The 21,235-nt window shown below is 39.2% G+C and overlaps 1 protein-coding gene across 1 annotated transcript; it reads left to right on the top strand.

The window, feature by feature from the left end:
* The first annotated feature begins 1,096 nt into the window (after positions 1-1,096).
* On the top strand, positions 1,097-11,512 carry STEAP2 (STEAP2 metalloreductase). Its single transcript, XM_009946752.2, has 4 exons — positions 1,097-1,588; positions 3,240-3,767; positions 5,443-5,607; positions 11,228-11,512. The coding sequence occupies exons 1-4, from the start codon at positions 1,097-1,099 to the stop codon at positions 11,510-11,512; spliced, it is 1,470 nt and encodes a 489-aa protein (XP_009945054.2).
* The last annotated feature ends 9,723 nt before the right edge of the window (positions 11,513-21,235 follow it).

Raw genomic sequence — 21,235 nt, 5'->3', positions numbered from 1 at the left:
AGACTTCCCTCCTGGGGGTTGTTTTGTTGGGTTTTTATGCCTTTGTCTTTGTTACAGCTTTACTGCAGTTCTGTGATCTCTTGTCTCCAAAGCTATAGCAGTATTTCTTTTTAATTTTTTGTGAGCCTTAGCCTCTGTTCTTCTTCAAAGCCTCTCTTACTGCACTGAATTTGAGTCCTAAAACTCTCTTCCCTTTTATTACTGTGTGAAATCTTTCTCTTCCTGACATTAGGTTTTTGTGGAATGCTGTCCCATGTGTGTGTCTCCAGGATTTATCTTCTCTGCCTGGTCAGAAAATTCTATTCAACAATTTTGTGACCCATGGCCTGGAATCCTTTAGCCTTGCACCCGCAGTTAATCCTTATACATCCACGGTCAGACCTAGCAGTCTGACGTAGCAGTGTCATTAGGGATCTCATGAACAGGCCATGACAAATTTCCCTTGTTGTCTTTGCCACTGGATCCATGTGGGCAGCCCATTTCCCATGCTGACAGGTGAGTATGTCAGATGTATGTCTGTCATGGTGGCAGCCGTGACATTTGCAGCTTTGAGACTTTTGCATCTCTTCCTTCCTGGCCAATCTAGGATACCACGATAATAACCTGCATAAGCCTTTAATGGAATTCAGCTTCCATGAACTCACTGTCCTTATGCCAGCCACAGGCCAGCTATCTCTACCTTCTAATATTTTCCGTTATTACCCAGTTTTCCTTACATGTTTCTTCTCATTATTCTGTTGACCATTAGTTTGAGGAGCACAAGGTTATCTTGTGGTCCAATATTGCATGGCAATGAAAGATAGGGAATAGGAGAAGATGGAAAAAATACCATTTACTTCTGTAACTGTATTATTGAACTGCTTGATGTATTTTGTGTTTCTCCTTGTATTAGTGACACATTGCAAGACAAAATTGATAAGCACACACTTTATTGAGGATAAAATACAGGAAACTTAGAACCACAGATTTTGCTTCCAGAGGTGTTTATGGATTCTAATGTCTCGTAAAATTGTATGATGCTGCATTTTTCCTTCTGTTGCTTTCTCTTTTTTTCTCCCCCTCGCAGAAATCATTATAGGTTTGGTGTCTTGGAAGTATGGAATCAATCTCTATGATGGGAAGTCCTAAGAACCTCAATGAAACTTTTCTACCAAATGTTGCCAATGGCATCAAGGATGCCAGTAAGATCACAATAGGCATCATTGGAAGTGGAGACTTTGCTAAGTCATTGACAATTAGACTTATCAGATGCGGGTACCACGTGGTCGTAGGAAGCAGAAACCCTAAACTTGCTGCTGAGTTTTTTCCCCATGTGGTTGATGTCACTCACCATGAAGATGCAGTAGCAAAAACAAACATAATTTTTGTAGCCATACACAGAGAACATTACACCTCTTTGTGGGACCTTAAACATTTACTCGCTGGGAAAATCCTGATTGATGTCAGCAATAATACAAGAGTAGATCAATATCCGGACTCCAATGCAGAGTATTTGGCATCACTTTTCCCAGATTCCCTGATTGTCAAAGGATTCAATGTCGTTTCAGCTTGGTCACTGCAGTTAGGACCAAAGGATGCCAGCAGACAGGTAAATGTTATACTTGTATTAATTTAACTTGTTTGTAAGATGAAAAGGAATTGAATGTAAGCAGCCAGAACTCATGGGATTCATCCTGCCTGACTTAACATACTTAAAATGTTGGGCCTTTAGTTTATGTTTTAGTAGCTAATAAAACTTTCAGAGTCTACTTCATCCCACTGTAAGACATGTAGAGTAAATGGTCCAAATTGTCCCCTGGGATGTCTGTTTATCTTTTAAAGATTGCAGAAGAAATGTGGATACTAGTTCAGACTAGGCAGCTGACCTTTAGATGACTACAAGCAGAGGAGAGGAGTTGGGTCTTAATGTCTTCTGTAGGAAATAGGTTAAGTTTTATCCTTATGCTCTGTTCGAGGATAGAGGCAGTCTTTCCCAGGACATTTTAGTTGTTGGTTTACATGGGGTGAACTATTGAAAGAGATGCACAGAAATCTGAGGTCCTGATCCCAGGGCTCAGGAATCAGCTGTGCTAAAAATGCTTGCATTCAATGTAACAGCAAAGTGAATGAAAGAAATTATCTAGCTTTTAGAATGCCCCAAAGTCATAAATATGAGCAACCAGAAGGAGGCACATATGTTTCTAAGTGATCATTCATTTGATCCAGGACTGCTAGGGAACATCATATTCAAATTCCTTCCCAGTGTGTTCCCCAAATCCATCCTGCATTTAGAAAAGGCAGCTTTATGTTTTTCATGCTTCACTGAAGTGATACAAAGGATTTAAGCCTATGCAAGAGCCCAGTCCTTCATGGCTTTATGGACTCTGAGAAATGCATCATAAATGACTGGTGTAACATGACTGCTGGAGACTAAATTGAGTTTTCTGGCACTTCAGGTAGATTTTAAATAGAATGAAATTGATACAGAATTAGCATAATGTTTAAAATTACCTCACTGTACTATTTTTGTCCCCTTCCAGAATATCACTGCACTATAAGTAATTAACTTTTGTCAAAACAGATCATGTTTGCTCTAATGCAGATGATCAGCAGTGTTGGGCAAACTGTAGCGCACTGTAAATTTTAAAGGAACTTTAAAGGACTTTGTAGCAGTGTATTTATTTCACTATGTAATAAACTGGTCTTTAGAAGAAGTTCTTTTGGCTGCTAGTTTTTATCTTTTCTGTCAAACATTTAATCTTTGTGGAAATCTAGATTGTGAAATTAAGCTAAACTTTTTATACATGGAGAAATTACACTGTTTTCTGTTCATTCTGTTCATGCTACAGCAGTTTTAGGGTCATCATTCAAGATTCCTGTATTTTTGAGAGACTTGTGATTTTCTGAAATGTTTTTAGCTGTTTCAAGTTCAGTCCAGTCCTCTAGAATTTCAGCAGGGGCAGGTTCGGTGTGCAGATTACCTGCGCATCCCACAGTCAGCTCATTATTAACTCCAATAAAAAGCCAATTTTGTTTTCGTTACTCTGTTGCTAAATCAGTGCGCTCATTTTCACTTTGGCTGGATTTGTATGTGGTTTCATTCTCATTTTGGTGATATAAACCAGGATAACAGTGTACAGTTTTAGCAGTAGTTCTGTGGTTTTGACCTGGAGGCTCTTAAGGGTTCTTTGTGGGTTTGTGTTTTTTTTTTACCTTGGAGTCTCTTTCTCTGACTACAATTCACTTGCCTTTCCCAACAGGTCTATATATGCAGTAACAATGTTCAGGCTCGCCATCAAGTTATTGAACTTGCCCGTCAGCTTAGTTTTATTCCTATCGATTTGGGGGCATTGTCATCTTCAAGGGAGATTGAAAACTTACCTCTGCGACTGTTCACACTGTGGAAGGGGCCTGTGGTGATTGCCATTAGCCTGGCAACGTTTTTCTTCATCTATTCCTTCATCAGAGATGTAATCCATCCATACGTGAGAAATCAGCAGAGTGACTTTTACAAGATCCCCATTGAGATCGTGAACAAGACACTACCAATTGTTGCTATCACTTTACTCTCTCTAGTGTATCTATCAGGCCTTATTGCAGCTGCTTATCAGCTTTACTATGGTACTAAGTACAGGCGATTCCCACCTTGGCTGGGCAACTGGCTCCAGTGTCGAAAGCAGCTTGGACTGCTCAGTTTTTTCTTTGCAACAGTGCATGTGGCATACAGCCTCTGCTTACCTATGAGGAGGTCAGAGCGGTACTTGTTCCTCAATATGGCGTATCAACAGGTAAGCTGATCTTTAGTTCAGTAAGCCAAAAATGCCTTGGCTGTATGCATATGGCTCACGAATACAGTATATATGTTTTCTTAATCTGTTCCACTGTTTTCAGTGGAGAATGATATGCCTTATGCGTAGCTAGTGCCAAATAAGAAGGGAGACTAAAAGAAACATCTGTGTGTTGTGCTCACCTCGTGGGTCAAGCTGCAGTCAAGTTTGTGTGGTAGGGGGAATCAGGGATGTGTCCTACTTAAATCCCTGATAGTTATGCGCACAAGGGGAATGTAGGATAGACAGGATAAGAGTAACAGCAGGAAACTTCTGAGGTATGTTAACGGTTGGACTTGATGATCTCAGAAGTCTGTTCCAACCTAATGATTCTGTGTTTCTGTGTTCCTCTCTATGTATACTTAGCATGTGGGGGAAGTATGTATATCCTAAGTGCATTTACAGGTGTGAAAAGTATAAGGTTAGATACTGTAATAGTGCTTACAGATACAGCTGTGCTTACAAAATGACAATGCTGTTACTTTGTGACATTCTGGACCAGTGGTAGAAATATTTTATTCATTAAAAATTCTGTGAACATCATCTGTTACAGGCAATAGAGATTGACTCACAGTTCCCAGGAGCAATTGGTCTTGCATAACCCTGAAACAATCTCCAACAAATCTGTCATCCTTTAGAAAAGGGTCTGATGCTCCTGTCTGTCAGTGAGGTAGCTTATTGTCACCTTCAAAGTGGCAGAAAAGCAGCATTGCCATTCAGCACATGAAATCTGCAGGAGAGATGTGATGTAACAGAAAGAAAAGCAAACTAAGGAAATCAAATCAAATGGAACAAGTTAACGGGAGTTGGGTCCACACATTCTAAAAGGGCTAGCGTGAAAAAATGAACTTAAGAGAAAGGCAGGAAGAGCAACACTATAAAAAGCAGCAAGAAACGGTAATTGTTCACTCTTAGTATTAGGAAAGGACCCACTGGTACTTTTACTAAAAGAAATTATCTTGGTTTTAATAATATTGTAAAACTCTCACTTGCTAATATTCCTAGTGAACCTCTTTCAAGACATGCCATATCACAATAGTTTACCTGCAAGTAGAAAAATAGTTGAATATCCAAGCCTCTTAATTGTTAAGGACTTGAGCTGTTTCTATTTTCTGGTAAAGCTCTCCAACCTCCCTGGATGTATCTGATGTCAACAGTGAAAGAGGCAAAATAGCTTGGACTCAGCATAGGGAGCTGAAGCAAAAACAGAAAACGATGCTAAGCTGTTTCTAAATATAACAAACTAAAAACAAATTGCAGGTTTACCCAACTGATGTTACAGAATTTAAGTTTCCAGGGTCTGAAGAAGACAGCTACTTTTCTACAGTATATACGAATGAGCAGATTTATCTGGTTTTATAACATAAGTATATACGTTATAAGTAGTATATAATGTTACATTTTCTTTTAACAACTCATCTAAGTTTCCAGGTTTAATGTATTTTTAATCTAAAAAGAGCCAATACCAGCAGTAAGGAAATAGTAATTTTTCTCCAAGACATGAGGAAACCTCTGAAATATTTGACCCCATTTTATAGTTGTCCCATGACTGTAGAATTTTACTCAGCACAATAACTTCTGTCGATATATTTGATATTCTGTAGAATAAAGTGCTTCCTTTCTGCTCTTTCATCAGGTTCATGCAAATATTGAAAATTCTTGGAATGAGGAAGAAGTGTGGCGAATTGAAATGTATATCTCCTTTGGAATAATGAGTCTTGGATTGCTTGCTTTGCTGGCAGTAACTTCCATCCCTTCAGTAAACAGTGCCTTAAACTGGAGGGAGTTCAGTTTTATTCAGGTGTGTTCCTTTTTAAATAAGGGGGAGGGGGGTGTTGTTAATAAGAATTCCTTAATCATGATCATGATCATGATCACGAACAAAAGCACTTTGCAACATGATGAGAGCTTTTTTTTTCCCCCTCTCTCTGCTAAGTTAATAAAAACAATTCAGCAGGAGTTACCATGAAGGCACATTAAGCATTTCATAAGTGTTAGAATAGAAATCTGCATTTTATACTTCTTAGTCTTAAATAGCCAACATAGCTAAGACCAAATGAGCTTTCATTTCACTATTCCTTTTCCATTGTTAGAATTTCTTGCTAAATTTAAATTAGGTAAATTTGGACAAATTCACTAAAGGCAATGTTATTCATGAGACAGTACTGTATGAAGACACAAACAACTATTCAAATTGAAGACTTAGTTTGTCCTGCAGGATGTTTATTGCACAGCCCTCTGACAGCCATGGTGTCATTGATTCAGTTTTGTTTCCCCTCCACTGTGTGGGAATTAATACAGCTCTCAACTGTATTATTCCCATTAGCAGAAAATACCCACTAGTAAAGTATGAAGCTTTGTTTATTAAAAGCAGAGGCTTTTCCAGGTCCTGGCATGCCTTCTGCTGCCATCCTTCCTCAGATAAATATCTACAACAGGCAGGCCTAACCAGCAGAAAATACTGAGAAATCTAGGCTTTAGTAAACAGCTTAATGTTTGCTTTCAAACAAAATTGCTATTAGTTTTAGGTAGCAGTCAGTGATAAGAAATTTTATTAGGATTTGGTCTTGTGATAAATCTCCTAAGTGTGAACACGCAGTTTTGGGTTTTGTTATGTTTTGGGTTTTCTCTGACTTTGGAGTCAGTACTCTAGTCCTAACTCAGTCTTTTCTGTAATGTTTTTTTCAACATAGCCACTGTTATAATAATGCCTAATTCTTAGTCCAGTCACTATTTACAAATTCCTACCTTCAGAACACAGCCACTGACTTTGCTGTTCAGGGCTTGAGTTGTGCTTCATAATTTACAGACATTTTAAACAGAGGGATGGGCAACACTTCTTTGGCATAGGTGTCAGAGCTCTTCTGTCTGTAAAGTAATGTCTTCCCTTCCCCTAGGGTTTCTGTTGGTGGAACACTCCAGGTAGGCCTACAAAAAGTTTGCTGAAAAATTTTTTAAATTAGAGTTCCCCGGACAGAACTGCTTATTCTTGCTCGTGGTTTTGAGCCTTCAGAGAGAGTAAATACCCGTTCTGCATTGTTACAACATCCCTGCCATCCAGAGCAATCTGTGCAGGGACAATAGTGCTGCTGTTGGGTGATGTAAAACATTTGTGCAAGAGGGAAAAAATATGTATTCACTCATGAGTGAGGTGATGCCTTTATCCGGTAATCACTTCCAGCCACAAACTCAGCATTTGTGTCTTATTTTTCCTTACTCAAATTTCAGGCTTGTGTGACTGAGTCAAAACCCACACAGTAATCAGAGTGATGTGTCTACAAGGGCATTTTTATTGTGTGTTATTTACTGCAATTATTTCCACTGTAAATAAAGTCAAAATAGTTCCAAATTTAAATAATTATAAACTTTAATGAATCATCTGTAAGTATTTTGAGGAATTTGATTGGGAACAAGTTGTTTGCTCTGGAGGTATGTTACAGCTGATAGTGCATTACATGCTGAAGAGAACTGGAATTAATAATTAATTATGATTATTTGCAATTTTTAATCACAAAAAATAGTAAACTACTAAAAAATTCCTTAATGATGATTAAAGGTACTTTACTTTGTTATTAGTTACTTGTCAGGATGTAAGTAAGTTGTTCTTCAGTTAGTTACTTGTCCTTTAAAAAAGTCCTCTTGCCTTATGCAATCAGAAGACAGACTTTCAGTGATCCTCACTAAAGTAAAAGGAGTCTGCACAAGCTTCATTGTACCCAGTATGCAAGTAGAACAGACAAAACATTGTAATACTTACTGTCTTTTATATTTGTCTTCTACTGGGGTGTACTATGATGAAGTTAATTTGAACTTAGTTTTCTCAGTCTTCTCTAAGTCAGGGGGACAAACAGCAGAATTATTAGCCCATCATCTCAGTGCTATTTTTTTTTTTAGCTCAGAAAAGCAGTATGTCTCTAGCTTTAGTCCTGAATCCTAGATGATTTTGTGTTTGCAGTGCTACAGGCTTGGGGATGAGTGGCTGGAAAGCTGCCGGGTGGAAAAGGACCTGGGGGTGCTGGTCGACAGCCGGCTGAACATGAGCCGGCACTGTGCCCAGGTGGCCAAGGCGGCCAACAGCATCCTGGCCTCTATCAGAAACAGCGTGGTCAGCAGGAGTAGGGAGGTGATTGTGCCCCTGTGTTCGGCACTGCTGAAGACTCACCTCAGCTACTGTGTTCAGTTTTGGGCCCCTCACTACAAGACATTGAGGTGCTGGAGCATGTCCAGAGAAGGGCAACGAAGCTGGTGAAGGGTCTGGAGAACAGGTCTGATGAGGAGCAGCTGAGGGAACTGGGGTTGTTTAGTCTGGAGGAGGCTGAGGGGAGATCTGATTGCTCTCTACAACTACCTGAAAGGAGGTTGTAGCGAGGTGGGGGTCGGTCTCTTCTCCCAAGTAACAAGTGATAGAACAAGAGGAAACGGCCTCAAGTTGCACCAGGGGAGGTTTAGATTGGACATTAGGAAAAATTTCTTTACTGAAAAAGTGGTCAAGCACTGGAACAGGCTGCCCAGGGAAGTGGTGGAGTCACCATCCCTGGAGGTGTTCAAAAAACATGTAGATGTGGCACTTTGGGACATGGTGTAGTGGCGTGGTGGTGTTGGGTTGATCTTAGAGGTCTTTTCCAACCTAATGATTCTATGACTCTATGTTTTGCCACAATAATTGCTGAACTTGTTTTGCATCTGACAGCTGAAGAATCGGTCAGCATGTCAGACAGTGTCTCACCTCAGCACCTCCTACTGAGAACAACATACTATTGCTTGCTCATCTCAGTAAATACAGTTGCATTAAAATAAGGGTCTGGCCTCTTCTAAAGAGTTTTGCCACTAAAACGCACTCAGTCTTGAGTCCTACTAGGAAAATCTGAGTTTATGATTAACAAATTATTAACATATACAGTATAGACTATTTTCTAGCCTTGCTCCAGTAGTACAAGCCCTGAGCAGCATCTCCCCTACCTACAGTGGTTCAAACAGACCTCTAGCACAGTCTTCCTAATACCGTAAAGAAACCCCAGTTGTGAATGTTTTTACCCAGAAATCATTGCTGTCTTTGATATCACCAATTGTTTTGGAGATGCCTCCATCTCACCTAGCCTGGTTTCACAGGTTTCAGCAGCCCCCAAAATTCCAGCCTGTTTCATCAAGGTAGAAGGACTTTGAGAGAAGCAGCAATGCAGGCTATGAATGAAGGGAGATATGAGAAGATTGAATAGTGATGCAAAAGGAAGTTACTGTGTCAGCCCTACCAGGAGTTAAGAGACCAGCAGAAAACTTGGAGTTGCTGTGGTACAGAGCTGACCACTGTGCAGAACAAGTATCTGATTACTTCATCAGGATTCAGAGAAATACACTCATAACATCCAGATGTAGGAGCCACAGAATGAGACAGTGATGAAGAGTTTGCTCAGTAGGAGATCCTAGGTCATGGAAACTTAGCATGAAATTTTGCAGGCATCTTAACATGACCCAGAGTTGGAGCTTACTGAGGAAAGAAGCAGGGAAGAAGCTGAAGATGGTAAACTAATGCATCAGTTTTCATAAACGCCACCTCAGTACTCTTCTTTTGCTTTTCTAAACATATTTGGATAAGGAACAAAGGTAGACACGGTCAAGAAATAAAAAAGAATTCATATTTTGTCAGAGCAGGCAGAATAACTAGCCTAAACCAACACACTGCAAACAGAAACCATTCCTTAAGTGTTCACGTAGAATACACTTCATAGGTTCCATTTTGACCTTTAGATAGAAAGACGTATACAGATGTCTCAAAGCTGTAGTTTGCAGATGGAATTTAAATAAGCATTCAAAAATTTAAAAAAAAAATTGGGAAGAGTCTGTGTAGCATTTCCCTCCTGTTGTTTTTTTAGGAATTGTTAAAGTTCTTATCAGTAAGCCTGATGAAGAAATGAGGGATATGATTCACTTGTGCCGTTTTCCCTGCTGGCAGTGATAGAACAGCAATGAATTCAGGACAGTCATACCAGCAAAACTCTGCAATACCATACTTAAACATCAGGTTTTGACAGTATTGTTCGCTGTCCAAATTTCTTACCAGAACTTCTGTTCAGATACTGCAATGTGCCATTTTCATATTCACAAGTGGTTATCTGATTGTTTTGTCTCCTATGGAATATTTTGGGAGCAAATTGTTCTTTTTAAAAAAAGGGTGCTGCATATCTAAAGCGTACAAGCACGGCTCTGAAACCGTTGGCAAAAAATGCATAAATACTGGCAAGCTAAAAAAACACGGTACCAGTCTCTAGAAATTAACACAAGTATTTTGCATTTTATACCATTATATCTGTGAATTTATATCATTATATCTGTGAATGGTATTAGCTCAGACATTCTCCTTTCCCCAGAAACTTAATCTTGATGTAGAAAGAATCAATTCTTTCACTATTATAGATCCTTAGGATGCATTTTTCTTTGCCTCTCTGTTTACTGGAACTAAACCAAACTTCAGTAGCCAGTTACCTTTCTTAGTATTCATCCTCTTTTTCGATGATTTTCTACAAATGTTTCCAAATCAAGTTAGTCATTACATCAGTTTTAGCCAAAAAGAGTTTTTCTTCATTTGATCACCACCAGAATTCAAAGCATTACTTTGGAAAATCTTTGGGAAAGCCAAGGTTAATACATTTAACTCAAAGCTGCAGAGCAATATAACCACAGGGTTCTTAAAAGGGCAGATTCACAGGCCTGATGAATGACCCCTATTAGCAGTACCTGCTGTGGCATGCTCTGGATTATGTGATAAGAGGCCCTCTGCAGGGTGCTGTGGGAGCCTTCTGCTTCACTACCTGTTTATTATAAACTGCATCGTTGCCTTGTGCCATTAGCCCAAGTCCTGCAGCCCAGGTATTCCCAGTCATCAGTAGGTAACAGGTGATGGAGAAAGGTAAGGGACAGTTTATGCTAACTTCAGGCATGTGGATGTAGGCCATCGTGAGGGAGAAGCAAACTGCACCTCTCAGAGTGATAAAAATCTGGAGTGCTAGGCCCAGATCACTTCTAGCAGAATTGCATTGTTCCATAATCACGAACCTCGGAAGTGACCCACCCTTGTAGTTAAGAAACAGGGAATTTAATTTCCAATCGCAACTGATGTTGTTCCAATAAGTTCACTGGGATTGTTCCTTATTCGCATACATATCCTGACTTCCATTACTTAGAACTTGGCAAACATCATCTTCATTTCACCTTTGACTGAGGCCTATAGATGCTAGCAGAGATATGTTGTAAATTAGCATTCAGTCCGTAGTTTTTGGAACATGTGAGCTTAAAAGAACCTATTGCAAATTTAAATTAGCGTATAGGTAGAGTGTAACATGAAATGTTACAATAATGGATTAGAGCTTTGGATGAAGGAAAAAGTACTATTATCACTTCTTTTTTCCCTGTTTTCTCTTTTTCAGTCGACGCTCGGATACGTTGCTCTGCTCATAAGTACTTTCCATGTACTGATTTACGGATGGAAAAGAGCTTTTGAAGAAGAGTATTACAGATTCTATACGCCGCCAAATTTTGTTCTTGCCATTGTGCTGCCTTCCATTGTAATTCTAGGTAAGATCATTTTGCTTTTGCCATGTGTAAGTAGGAAACTGAGGAGAATTCGAAGAGGATGGGAGAAAAGCCATGTTACAGAAGAAACAAGTGGATCTGTTCCACATCTCTCCCCGGAAAGGATAACTGTCATGTAATGATAGACTACTATTTGTTAGCACTCTCGTAGATGTTTGGTTGTTTTTTTCATAAACTTGTATTTTTTGGAGTTTAGTTAAAGTATGAGTAAAGTCATTGTGGACTTGCTCGGCTTATAGTACAAGCTCTCAACCAAACTATGAGAAATTTATAACTAAAAGACTGCTACTTCAGATAACTACAAAAATGTTTTTGTTTTGAATTACAGAGGGCAGATGATTATGAAATCAGAATTTTTTAATGCTCCTTTGCACAGTTATATCCCAACAGTATTTTATTATAAACATGCTTCCAGATATTACTTTGACTTAGAACATATATGTCAGAATGCTGTTTATTCATACCACATTTTCTGGGCAGTGTTTCTTTTATTAAAACCACAATTCTGGGTTAGTGAGTTCAGAATATAGGCTAATAGAGTTAATAATTTAGGAAATAATCAGGTTTTGAAGCAACTTAATTTGTAATGACGTATTGCACATGTACAGTATAATTATTTGTGTGTGGTTTTACACCATTCCATGATTTGAATATGCAAACCCAGTTTCAATTATGGTGTAATTGTAGGATTTTAGACCTTTGGCATCTCTTTATTTCCGTGCATCATATAATGAAAAGTCAAAACAATGTTGTACATGTCTAGAAAGACATGCAGATATGTGTGCAAGCAACTAATTTTTGATTTTAGAATGATTTAGAAATATAAGGAAATATTTTAAAACAAAACAACAAAAAAACCAACTGAGAAATCTGCAACAATAAAAATCCATTTTCATGGTGAAACTTCCAGTATGTTGGTACAACAAGGAAGCATCACAATACTCATGTTCTATATGTTTCTACACTGGAGTTTCATTTATTATATATGAATTTCCCAGAGTCTGACTTATATTCCTAGTATCTTTTTGTGCAAATTCAATCTTCTATTTTTATATAAAAGTCTTACTTTTACAACAGGTCTCTCTGGGATATGCCTGAATTTTTGAGAAACAAAATTGTTATTCTTATATTAAAAATGAATTTATCTCTGAAACTTGACATTTGCATTTTCTGTGGGATTCAAAAGAACGTTCACAATTATTTATTACTATTCCTTTGAGACGTTCTGCTCTTCTCTAACAAAATAGCCAAACTCAACTCATACCTTCAGGCTACTCCTGCTTAATTAGCAAACCCTTTATTTCAGTGCATCAGAATGTGTATTTGGTTGTAATTTTCTTTAGTTGTATGAAATTATATTTTTCTTATCTATACTTGCACTGTTTAGGATCTCTGGCTTTCTTAGCTGAACCTTCGCTTATTATTTATTAATTTGCAAGAATTTGTCATTGATATGATGCATCAGGAATATACAGTGCTTATGCTTGAATTTATCCTTAAACATGACTAGTCCTGTAAATCTCATTATCTCTGTTTGGAATGAAACCAACAGCTCCACAGAACAAGAAGAATCTCAAATCAAACTCTGCCCCCAGTTACACCAACCTAAATCTAAAGAGTTCATGTAAGTTGTTCTAAATTTCATTTCAAATTACAAAAATCTACAATTTTGTTTTCATTGTAATATCCATATTCCCCAAACTTAGCCATCAAGCCTGTGTATATTTGTTTGCCTGGGTTTGTTGCAAATCAAGAGACAGTTGAACATTCTTTCATTTTAAGCATGTTCAAATATAGAGATGAAAAATAAAATATTTGCATTATTTTTTCCAGAATTAAAGCATTTTTTATAAGTCTTTAAACATGTTTTGTATTGAACAAGTTGTCAGTGAATTCTTTTTGAAAATGGAGGTTTGTGAAAACATGTTGTTGAAAAAATTAGTTCAATTATATTTCATGCGTGTCAACAAAACTTTGAGGGGTTTTCAGTTCAAATTTTCAGCTTCAAATAGTTGGAAAACTCAGATTTATCCTCCTTTTTAAGCTATGGAGGGGAAGCAATTGGAAAGAGAAAATTCTGATAATAAATGATAACAACAGCTATAATTGGTCAGACTGAGGTCTTTGAGACTTGTCTCCAATAGCTGACAAATGGCAGATGCTTCCAAAAAGAGGGCACATGTCCAGTGATTCTTCTCCTGACATAATCTCTCAGCCTCTTGGAAATCAGTAATTTAGGACTTAACTTGAGACAGGCGCTGCCTCTGGACTATTGTATTTAATAGCTACTTCCTCCAAAATTTTATCTAACTTTTTTAGAAATTTGAAACCCCCAGTTTTTTACAGGCAAAGAAAGGCAAAGATGGAAAAGAAAAAAAGAAAGTTTAATAAATCTATCAAATGAATAAAATAAGTTTGCCTTCTTTTTTTTTTTTCCAAAGCCAAATCAGTTAGTTTCAAGGCACTAATTTTATTGTCCCTCCTCCAATATGCAGCTGTTTCAGCAATACCTGTGGTGATATACAAGCATAATACTATTCTATCAAACTTTCTAGATGTTAAGTGAAAAACCTGTCATTGTTGGAGACAGACAGGAGCCTAAACTGGTATGAATGAGTTTTTCACATAAAACTCACAGAATGGTAGGGGTTGGAAGGGACCTCTGGAGATCATCTAGTCCCACCCCCCTGCTAAAGCAGGGTCACCTACAGCAGGTTGCACAGGATAGCATCCAGACAGGGTTTGAGTATTTCCTGGGAAGGAGACTCCACAACCTCCCTGGGCAGCCTGTTCCAGTGCTCTGCTGCCCTCAGAGTAAAGTTTTTCTTCATGTTGAGGCGGAACTTCCTGTGCTCCAGTTAGTGCCCATTGCCCCTTGTCCTGTCACGGCACCACTGAAAACAGCCTGGCCTCATCCTCTTGACACCCACTCTTTAGATATTTATAAGCATTGATAAGGTCCCCTCTCAGCCTTCTCTTCTCCAGGCTAAACAGACCCAGGTCTGTCAGCCTTTCCTCATAGGAGAGATGCTCCAGTCCCCTCATCATCTTTGTAGCCCTCCGCTGGACTCTCTCCAGTAGTCCCTTGCCTCTCTGTAACTGGGGGGCCCAGAACTGGACACAGTACTGCAGATGTGGCCTCACCAGGGCAGCGTAGAGGGGGAGGAGACCATCCCTTGACCTGCTGGCCACACTCTTCTTCGTGCACCCCAGGATACCATTGGCCTTCTTGGCCACAAGGGCACATGGCTGGCTCATGGTCAACTTGCTGTCCACCAGAACTCCCAGGTCTTTTTCTGCAGAGCTGCTCTCCAGCAGGTCAACCCCAGCCTGTACTGGTGCGTGGGGCTATTCCTCCCCAAGTTCAGGACCCTACACTTACCCTTGTTGATCCTCATCAGGTTCCTCTCCACCCAGCTATCCAGCCTGCCCAGGTCTCAGGGAATGGCAGCACAGCCTTCTGGCATGTCAGCCACTCCTCCCAGTTTTGCATTAACAGCAAACTTGCTGAGGGTACACTCTGTCCCTTCATCCAGGTTGCTGAGGAATACATTGAACAGGAGTGGACCCAGTACAGACCCCTGGGGAACACCACTTGTTACGGACCTCCAACTAGACTCTGTGCCACTGACCACAACCCTCTGAGCTCTATCTTTCTGCCAATTTCCAATCCACCCCACTGTCTATTCATCTAACCCACACTTCCTAAGCTTGCCTATGAGGATACTGTGGGAGACAGTGTCGAAAGCCTTGCTGAAGTCAAGGTAGACAATGTCCTCTGCTCTCACCTCATCTACCCATCCAGTCATGCCATCATAGAAGGCTATCAGATTAGTCAGACATGGCTTCCCCTTGGTGAATCCATGCTGACTACTCCTTATAACCTTCTTTTCCTCCACGTGTTTTGAGATGACCCCCAGAATGAGCTGTTCCATCACCTTTCCAGGGATGGAGGCGAGGCTGACTCGTCTGTAGTTCCCTGGATCCTCCTTCTTGACCTTTTTGAAGACTGGAGTGACATTGGCTTTCCTCCAGTCCTCAGGCACCTTGTCTATTCTCCAGGACCTTTCAAAGATGATGGAGAGTGGCTTAGCAATGAAAAAAATTAAGACCAAGTGACAATTACAACTTCTAACTCACTTTGCTTGTCTGTAAATACATTCCAGTACAAAAAGCTCTCTATTTCTGGAAAGGCTTGCAGAGTTATGCTACTGAATTTCCTGGCCTGTTTCTTATTCCATTATTGCGGAAGGAAACCACAAAGCTCACGCATTTGGGCTTCAGTCCTTTAAGTAAAATTAATTTTATAAAAAAATCTTAGAATGCACAAAGTCTTGGAGAATTTTAATGGGATAAATACCACACTACTTCTGCCTCGGCGCTGGGCATGAAACCTGATTAAAATCGCTAGAATGGGATGGTGTAACTGAGAGTGGAATTTCATGCCTCCAAACAAATTTATGGCAGAAACCATTACTATTGACAGTCTGATTACATTTCAAAGTTAAATATGCTATTATTTTATAGTAATTCTACACTTCTGTAGGATGCATAATTAACATTCATGTTCCCTACAATTATCTGATGTGTTTGATGCAATAGTGATCACGTTGCGGAACTAAGCTACTGTACTAATCAAAAGTTTCTGTCAAAGTCCATATATATTGTACTGTAATGCAACCACTGACAGTATACACAGCAATGTATTGGCCTTCTTTCCTATGCAAAAAGTTATTTCATCATTAAATTTCTTCGAGAATGTTTAAACTGTTAAATTTTGAACTGCCAAAGGTGTCTGGAGAGAATAATGATGTGTTGTTCCTTTTTTTCAAACTGTGTGTAGAAAATGAAAAAATTGGTTTGATTTTCTAAATTACTGGAAAGGTTGAAATATTGAAGTATTAATAAATAGATAATATTTTTAGATCAAATATATGAAGACATTTTGTGAAATATTTGAGCTACAAAATGACATACAGTTTCCTGTATTTACTTTTAACTGGAATAACAAGTTGACCTGTGATTTAATGTTTTGTCGTGTTCTTTAAGGACCGGTTCACTCTAACAAGACACTGTTAAGTCTGAAAGTAAAATGACGCTCCTGCATTTACTACGCATTATGTATCATATCATGCTTATGTTTAGGCACATAAGGAATCTTTATTCATGTGATCAAACACATTAATTTCTTTTTTTCACATTAGGACTTCTCATTAGAAAAAGACCCGAGGCTAAAAGTTTAGTTTTGATTGCCTAAATATAAACAACTAAATTCATTTAGACGTCTTAGTTACTTAGGAGAATAAATACATATTTTGAGCAATAGCCTGCTATAAAAATATTTTTGTGTAGCTTTATATAATTGCTTACTGCCTAAGAAAAATCAATAATGAAATAAACTTCATTTCTCTTCATTACTGTTCACTAAAAAAAAATAGTGCTTAATATGTCATACAGACCTGTACACATCATACTAGAAATGAAGATTCTATGTGTTTAGGAACAGGTTATTTGTTTTCTAGGGATATTAAGGTATTCTTTCTTAACACTGTCTAAAATACAGTTCTATTACAGGTTCCATATGTGTCTTTAATTTTATCTTACAATTCTGTGAACTGCGACGACTATGTACAAGTTAATTAAGTACCCATATTCTTGAATTAGAGAATAATTATTTCGTACTTGTTTTGCAAGTTCTTAGCGTATCTAGCTTGTGGTAGTGGTTACTGTGAATTGGTGCCGCATTTAACTTTTTGTTTCAACATTGTGCATTATATGATGTGCCACCACGAGAAAGTACATTTGTATTTCTATTTGGCATTAATTGCCTATAAAACAGTGTGTCTGTGTGTGTGTCTCCGTGTTACTGGCTATACATGCTGCCCAACTAGCACTAAGGGAAATCATTAATTCATACAAGGCAATGAGTTCCCAAGTGGCTGTAATTTTCACAGGTGTGAATTTAGTTAGGAAACAGCTTTCCTCTGAATGTGAAGATTTCCTCTGAAAGTTAGATATATCAGCTGCATAAAAATTAGATAGATTGAGTTTACAGTATTTCCATATACACAGTGGTAATAGATGCATATGCATAGTTCTGTTCAAACACACAAGTTTTTGATTTCTTGGCTGTTCATCCTGCAGCATTTTCCGTCAGTGTAATGAGTAATGTTGCAGTACTGATACTACATCAGTGTGTGATACCGATTGAATTAATTAGGTTACAGCCTTTAAAATAAGTGGCCCATTGAACTGACTTGAACAATGATCTCTATCATTATATATTGTTTCTCATGCCTTGCTGGCAGTGTCTTGCAGTGAGCATAGCACATCTCCCATGTGTGATATTCTCTTTGTAGTTGTGTTTGTCAATTTGTTTGTGCTGTCTCTCTGAACAGGGCTATTATAAATTATTAGTAATGCTCTTATCTATTTTTCCATAGGCTGTTTTACACAGAAATCAATAAAAAGTCAATGTCAGATATTTGGCTTTTTCTTCTGTGCTTATGCATAATAAAGTTGATCTTGCTTTTCTTCATAATACATGTGTGCTCTGATCAACATTTTCTCTGAGAGGTAGAACTTGAATGTGAGTTCGTAAAAAAAAAATCTAAAGGGCAATTTGTTTCTTTTGCAATGGCTGGAGAGCAGGTATTTCACACAGATGCACTGGAAAGCTATATCCCATATCCTACCGTAAGGTGCTCCCCATGTTTCCAGAACACAGAGGGAACAATACAGTACTATCAGCAAGTATTCAGTCTGCTTTTCATTCAACAAACAAAAAGTTTGGCAAAAGTGAGACTGCTAGGCACAAGTAAGCTTGCCATGTAGAGACACTCTTCCTGTTTGGTCGTGTGTGTGAGAAGGCATTACTGTTTAAACGAGAAAAACAAGTGAACCACTTTGCAATCCTTCATTTGGAAATACTTTTTTCCAAAGAGGCTTATGCCAATAGAAGAGGAAAGAGGAAAAGGATACATGAGAGGTGAAATCCTGCTTAACCTAGAGGTCAGCAGCACATGAGTCAGCAAAGCTGGCAGGATTCACATTGCCTTCACATTAAGTTCCATCACCTGCCCATATTCCCAGATGGAATTTAGGTATTCTTAAAATTCAAAATGTTTAATATCTATTTGTGCCATGCCTGATGTAACAGTAATGTTTTGGTCCTTGAAGTCTGTCGTTTCTTAGCTGTGTGTGAAGTCTCACCCTGTTTCTTTCTCACACAGTGCTTGTTTTACTGCGCGTTGATTCTGTGCTGGCAGCTGGGGCCCTGAACTCACACCTTTGTCCAGCTGCACCTTGTACTGGACGAAAGTGTAAGTTCTGTCTGCTGTGACTTACTGCATTTCCTTACGGTAATAAAGATCAGCGTGAAAGCCCTCCTCAAATCCGTAACGCCCAGTGACTCGAACACTGTACTTTAATAGTATAGGCAGCTGAATCCAGGTGGTGGAAGCTCTGTTGACTTTACAGGTTCATGGTTGAGTTTACTGCCAGCTACTTCACAGGTCTTTTTTCTGTGGATATCAAACACAGGAGGTCTGGCAGGGCAGTTCTGCACTTTCCTGTTACTATGCCCCCCCTTCTTTTCCCCTTCCTACTGACCAAAAAAAACAAACGAGAATGAGAATGAAGACAAGGGGTCAACAGGCTGATTCTTAGACTGATTTCTGTACTATAAGGCGCTCGGTGTCATATTTGCTAAACAGTGCAGGTGGCTTTGGAAAAAGCCTACGGGTTCAGTACAGCCAAGGAAAGGACACCACGTGGTGAGGGCTGAAGACTCCCATTGCAGCACATGAAACTGAATAATAGTCCTTCAAAAACTTGCAACCTCATTTGTAAGACAGCAAATACACAGTAGCAGAGGAAATAATTCACGCAGCAAAGTCAACAGGAGATTAATGGCAGACCTAGCTATGGAACCTTCATCTGCTAACGCACAGCTGTGTCTTATGCGCTCAACTACACAGTCCTGTTGGTTCATGAAATTTAACTTTACCTCAAGAAGAGAGTTTGCTGAAATGTCTCTTCACACCAAAAGGGTCTGTCCTTAGTCAAAACAGAAATCCTCCCTACGTCAAGTTTACTTTTAAAATATATTTCTTAGCATTTGTAACACATTTAATTACACAAATTAACATTTAACACGTGTGAATTAATACTCTCAGAAGTAAGGTACTCTAGCCTTGAATGTTATTTGTTACCAACAGAAGTGGTAGATGTGATAAAAATACCTTATAGGTCTGTCTGGGGCAGAAAACTGTTAAGTAAATATTTTCACAGTTGACTGTGGGGTTTTGATGATGGACATTTGCCATTTGCCAAGGGCAGCAGGATCCCTGTAGTCAAACTTGCACAGTGTAGCTTTCATCCCGGTTTTTAAAAGCTTCATTTATGAAGAAGGTGCACGGTGAGCAAATTGAGCTTTGCAATACAATCTTTGGAACAGTTGGCCAACAAATGGCATGTGACCTAAGCTTATAATTTACAGACTAAGTTGCCCAATTTAGGTATGCTTTCTATACATTTGTTATTCAAAACACCAGCAACAGAACTTAAAACCACTTAAGCTACAATAAAAGTAGATTTTAGTGCTTTTTTTTCTTTCCATGAGCTTAAAAAATTTGAATACATACAACTTCAGCATCAGCACCAACCAAAAAAAATACATAATCCAATTTGTTCAGTGCTAACTGCTTGCAGCCCTATAAGCAAGGTCATTACAATTCTTCTCAAATGCTTAATAAAAAATCTTGTTCCATCCAGTGTAGGCCCAGATAACAGACCACTGCTGAGAATGTTCACAGAAACAAATGTTGAAGTAGAACATGTAAGGGCTAGTAACACGGTTAGAGGAATGGAGGGAGGTGTGTACAGGGATGGATGAAAAGTGCAAAGCACCAGCTCCGACAGCAGCTGCGTCAACACACCGTAATGTCCTACAGATCCTGCTGTGGTCTGGCCGTGTTCCTATGAGCGCAACTCCGGAGGTTAAGGACGTCGGCATGGTCATTGCATTTCCCAAACTAGAGTCCCATTCTGTGCTAGGCTGTTTTTGCTGTCATGTTGGAGCTTGTACAGGATGAACAACGAAATGCAGAGTCTGGCTGGGTACATGCGGTATTGTGTAGTTCCCCTTTGGTGGAAGGAGAGCTGTAGAGCATACGCAAGTACCAAACACCATGTGCATCTTACTTCTGAAGAAAGTGGGTATGAAATGGAAGGGGCATAGCATGAAAGCCGAGAAGAGTGAAACTAAGAACTGTCTTGGTTATGGTTGGAGCCGTAAAGGTTTTTTTCTTGTTTCTGTTATCAATCACTTCTTTTCCTATAAAAGCTGTCTGAAGATTCAAACAGCTACCTTAGCATTTAATAAAATTTATTCACTTATTCAAATGTTTCTTTGGAACCACAGGAGTTAAAAACGATTTGTTAATGAAAACAGGTTGCTGTCAACAGTGCCTGCACTCAAAGACTTGGGATGTGTGTGTATCCAAAGGTGCAGATGCACAGCTTGTCCAAATCCCATGAAGGGCAGCTGAGGCGAGCAGCCTGGCAGAGTGCATGGGACCACCCTGCAAGGTGTCACCTTGTGCTGCAGCCACTTCTGGATACCCAGCTCTTCTCCTCCGGGCATCAATCCAGCACAGGGCCTGATGTTCCCAAACAGTTTGGTGTTGGTAGGCTCAGCCACGCTCCCACCCTGGAGACAGCCTTTCAGAATCTGACCGTATGCGCATACATCCGTACATGTATCCCCACAGGAGCAGCTGTGCGCATAGCTGGGAGATGCCGTAGGGATGAACACTGCGAGCAAGTAGCACGTATCCAAA

Source organism: Leptosomus discolor, chromosome 6 (genome assembly GCF_034619465.1).
Source record: "Leptosomus discolor isolate bLepDis1 chromosome 6, bLepDis1.hap2, whole genome shotgun sequence".
In the NCBI taxonomy this organism is placed as follows: domain Eukaryota; kingdom Metazoa; phylum Chordata; class Aves; order Leptosomiformes; family Leptosomidae; genus Leptosomus; species Leptosomus discolor.
The sequence above is the reverse complement of the archived record's forward strand: the minus strand, read 5'-3'. Positions and strand labels throughout refer to the sequence as shown.